The following is a 4115-nucleotide window of genomic DNA, read 5'->3' as shown; positions in this document are numbered from 1 at the left end:
ATCTTTCTTAAATCTGTTCAGTGTGTGTCATGACAGTTATTTCTTGCGTGTTAAACCTGTGCTTTAGGTAGCTCTTTATTTTCCCAGATAATGACAGTACTACTAAGTGTCCACCCACTTTTGGACTCTTTCACCATCCATTATTAGTCTCCTGGTCTCCTACAGCTGCTGGATGCAGGTGATGTTATCAGCCTGCTGCTTGGGACCATGAAATCTGTCTAAGGGGCAATGAAAACTCTGCCTTGCTCTGGGGTTTGTTGTCTGCCTGCAGCCCTGGGGGCCCTGCAGGCTGCTGCTTCTGCTCCAGTTACCAAAGAACGTTCTGTAGAAGAGATGAGATGTATAACCAAGATGTTATAATTGCAATATAATCAAAAGAGTAAGGCAAAGCTGTATAACCAAGATGTTATAATTGCAATATAATCAAAAGAGTGAGGCAAAGCAAACAAGGATCACAAAAGAGAATAAGTAGAAGAGCTTACCCTTGGGTTGAGCTCACTAGAAGATACCAAAGAGGAGGATCTCCAGAAGAGATCCTTCCCCTCTGGTAGCCAGCTCTTAAATAGGTCCAGGAGGGGTGGAGCCTGGCTCCCCCCCTTCCGGCAGCACAGGTGAATTGCCTTCACCTGTGCTCCTCTGGCTGACTCATGGCTCACCTCAGGTGATCAATCAGAGGTTCAGGCCGTGACTCAGCAGTTCCCATACACTCCACCCCTTCACGGCGTGAACCAATGATCAGGTTAACAAAAGGGTAAGCTTTCCCTAATACAGAGATCCGGTATATCGCAACGCTTATACAATTTTATCGCGACGTATGTTGGTACAGTTCAAGACAAGTGATGATTAGTGGATGTCCATACTCTTCTATGGGCCAGTGCTCGATGATGTGCCTGGAGGTATGAAGTCCTGAGGTGCAAGTCCATTCTATGTTCCATCAGTCCCATGCAGACCATCACCGGGTGCTGTCAGATCACGTACAACAACACTGGAACGCTTGATGGCATTTTGTTCCTTCCGGTGGTCCTGAAGGCTCACAGACTCACGGGGAGTAATACAGATGTTTTACAGGTACCAGGAGGGGAAGGTCTGCTCTCCAGGGCAAGATACAGGCCGTATTTCTGTCTTGGGTCAACACTTCCGCTTGTACTGGGGCACGTCCTGGCCGCCTGTACCACACCTTTTTGCCGGATATCTGCGGCTGCATAACGATATCAGGCACCAAAGGAGGTGTCCTGATCTGCCATAGGGACATGATGGGGGTCCCTTTAGCAATAAAGATCAGAGTGTTGACCATAATATCAGTAGGCCATGTACCTATTACTGGAGGGACTACTGAGCCTCCCACCTCCAATAGTCTCCCCCAAGGTGCAAGTAGGCCACACCACTTGGGTCCTACCTGCACCTTCCAGGGCCATTTTATTTTATGGGTACCTGGCTCTAAGTTTTCAGGGGCAGGGAGCAGAAGATTATTTTCATTACCAATTTGGGGTCTTACCTGATGATCAGTGCCCGTAATTTGGATCCTAAGCGGGGTGGCCCATGTCATCTGCAACATTCTCAGGGCACTGGGTCTGCCATCTCGAGGTCTTTCATTCAGGTCCCGCAGGGTTTCATACAGTCTTTTTGTCCACCCCTGCAAGGACTGGGAGTCTGTCTTCAGGGCAGCCTTAAGAATACCATTATAACGTTCGATGAGGCCTGCCCCTGTTGGATTATATGGCAGGTGGAATCGCCATTCGATGTTATTTTCTTCTGCCCAGCGCTGTATCGTTGCACCAGTAAAATGAGTCCCTTGGTCGCTCTCGATGACTTGAGGTGTCCCGTAGGCAGACATCAGTTCAGTGAGTGCCTTGATGGTATATGCCTGGTTTGCTTTCGGTACTGGATAGGCCTGCAGTAGCCCACTTGCAGTGTCGACACAGGTCAGGGCATATCTTGCCCCTTCGGAACGAGGAAGGGGCCCGATGTAATCGACCTGCCATCGCTGGAGAGGATTGTGTCCCCTAGCAAGATGGGCTGTTGTTTCGGGCAACGATCTCGGTCTCATCTTGGAGCAAGCGTCGCAATCCTGGCATGCCTGGACGATATCAGATAGTTGTATGGGCAGTCCCCATGCTTTAGCAGCTGCCCACATTGTCTTTTGTCCAGCATGCCGTAGCTTCTGATGTAGCCAGCGGGCGATGTTCTCAGATGGTGAATTCTCAATCCATCGAACTCGGGCCAATGTGTCGGCTTCATCGTTTCCCGGTGACTGTAGGGGCTGATGACCAGAAACATGGTAGACACGTACAGTCCTGTGTTTGACCGTATTCCATATATCTAACCACATGTCTTTGCCCCAGATCGGTCGGGCGTGGATAGTCCATTCCTGGGTGGCCCACTGTGCAATCCAGAGAGTGAGCCCCCGGTACACAGCCCAACTATCTGTGCAGATGTTCAGGATACCATCACCGGGATCCTTGGTTATAACCATCCACACGGCTCGCAGTTCTGCCCATTGGCTGCTCTGGCCATCCCCCTCATCGAACCAGATTGTCTCGGTGGAAGGATGGTATGCTATTGCTCTCCACTTGCTCGGGTTGCCCTTGCTGGACCCATCTGTGTACCAGGCATCTTCAGGGATAGGATATTTTCCCTCCTGAACGGGACTCTTCTCTGGTGGAGCAACCAGTATTTCTTTTGGTGCATCACTGTGATACGTAACTGGGCCTAGGATCTTCTGAAGTTCTTCTTTCAAGGGGGATGAAGACAGACTGCTCCTTTGGCTGAGATAGGCGACCCATCGTGCCACTGTTTGTGCTTGGGCCACCCCTGTCTTAGGAAGGTGGGTCAGATCCTTCACCCACCCCTGAATTGGCAGAGTGGTCTTGACTATAACTGCAGCTGTCTGAGTTATTGGCTCGACTGCCTGTAATGCCGAATAGGCAGACAATAACTGTTTTTCAATCATACTGTATCTTTCTTCTGCTCCGTGCCAAACCTGAGACCAGAAACCAATGGGGGTCCGAACAGAACTCTGGCGCTGCCACAGGCCCCAACCGAAGCCGTCTTGAGTAACATGAACGTCCAACTCGGCTGGGAGGGTAGGATCGAATATACCCAATGCCTGAGCTTGTTTAACTGCCAGTTTTGCTTGTTGGAAAGCATCCTGTTCGGTTTTCCCCCAGTCCCATAGCTGCCCCTTTTTTGTGAGTCTGTATAGTGGCCTTAGCAGCTGCGCTAGGTGAGGTATAAAGGAACGCCAATAACCCAATATACCTAGAAACTCTTGCAGCTGCTTTGATGTTGTAGGGACTGGAAATGCCTGAACCTTATCTATAACAGCACTGGGTAGCACTTTGGTCTTTCCTGACCAAACCACCCCCAGGAATTTTACGGACAGGCCTGGACCTTGCACCTTTTGGGGATTTATAGCCCATCCCCTTTGTTGCAAATAGGCAGTTAATGAATCAGCTGCCTGTCCTACTACCTCCAGTGAGTCGGATGTCAACAGGAGATCATCAATATAATGATATAGGTTAACATCATCAGGTTTTCTCCAGTCAGCCAGGTCACGCGCCACTAAATTGTGACAATACGTTGGTGAATGCACGTACCCCTGTGGCAGGACCTGAAAGGTCCACTGCCTGCCTCCCCACGTAAACGCAAACTGATCTTGCGATTCCTCAGCAATTGGCATACTGAAGAATGCATTTGCTAGATCTAGGACACAATGATAGGTTTTTATCTCCCTACTCAATGTGTCCATTAGGGAAGCAATATTGGGTACGGCCGCATGAATAGGCGGCGTGACCTTATTTAATTCTCTGTAATCTACTGTCATCCTCCATGTGCCATCCGACTTTCGCACCGGCCATATGGGGGAGTTATACGGGCTGTGTGCAGGTCTTATAATGCCCACTTTTTCTAATTCCTGCACCGTTCTCGATATTTCATCTTGCCCACCCGGGAGTCTATACTGTCTAACGTTAGTAATCCGGCGTGGTTTCGGCAGGCAAACAGGCTCATGTTTCACATGGCCTCTTAATATTGCCTGCACCGCCCGGATACTGATACATCTTTGTCGAAGTCTGAACTCTCCCACAGTTGTTTGGAGAGCCAGACCCCATGGAATG

The 4115-nt window shown here is 49.7% G+C and overlaps 1 protein-coding gene across 1 annotated transcript; it reads right to left on the bottom strand.

The window, feature by feature from the left end:
• Positions 1-912: 912 nt before the first annotated feature.
• Positions 913-2886, bottom strand: LOC125686435 (uncharacterized). The gene has a single exon (XM_048930406.1). The coding sequence runs from the start codon at positions 2471-2473 to the stop codon at positions 1040-1042; it is 1434 nt and encodes a 477-aa protein (XP_048786363.1). The 5' UTR covers positions 2474-2886; the 3' UTR covers positions 913-1039.
• Between the last annotated feature and the right edge of the window lie 1229 nt (positions 2887-4115).

This window comes from Lagopus muta, chromosome W (genome assembly GCF_023343835.1).
Source record: "Lagopus muta isolate bLagMut1 chromosome W, bLagMut1 primary, whole genome shotgun sequence".
Taxonomy (NCBI): Eukaryota; Metazoa; Chordata; class Aves; order Galliformes; family Phasianidae; genus Lagopus; species Lagopus muta.
The sequence above is the reverse complement of the archived record's forward strand: the minus strand, read 5'-3'. Positions and strand labels throughout refer to the sequence as shown.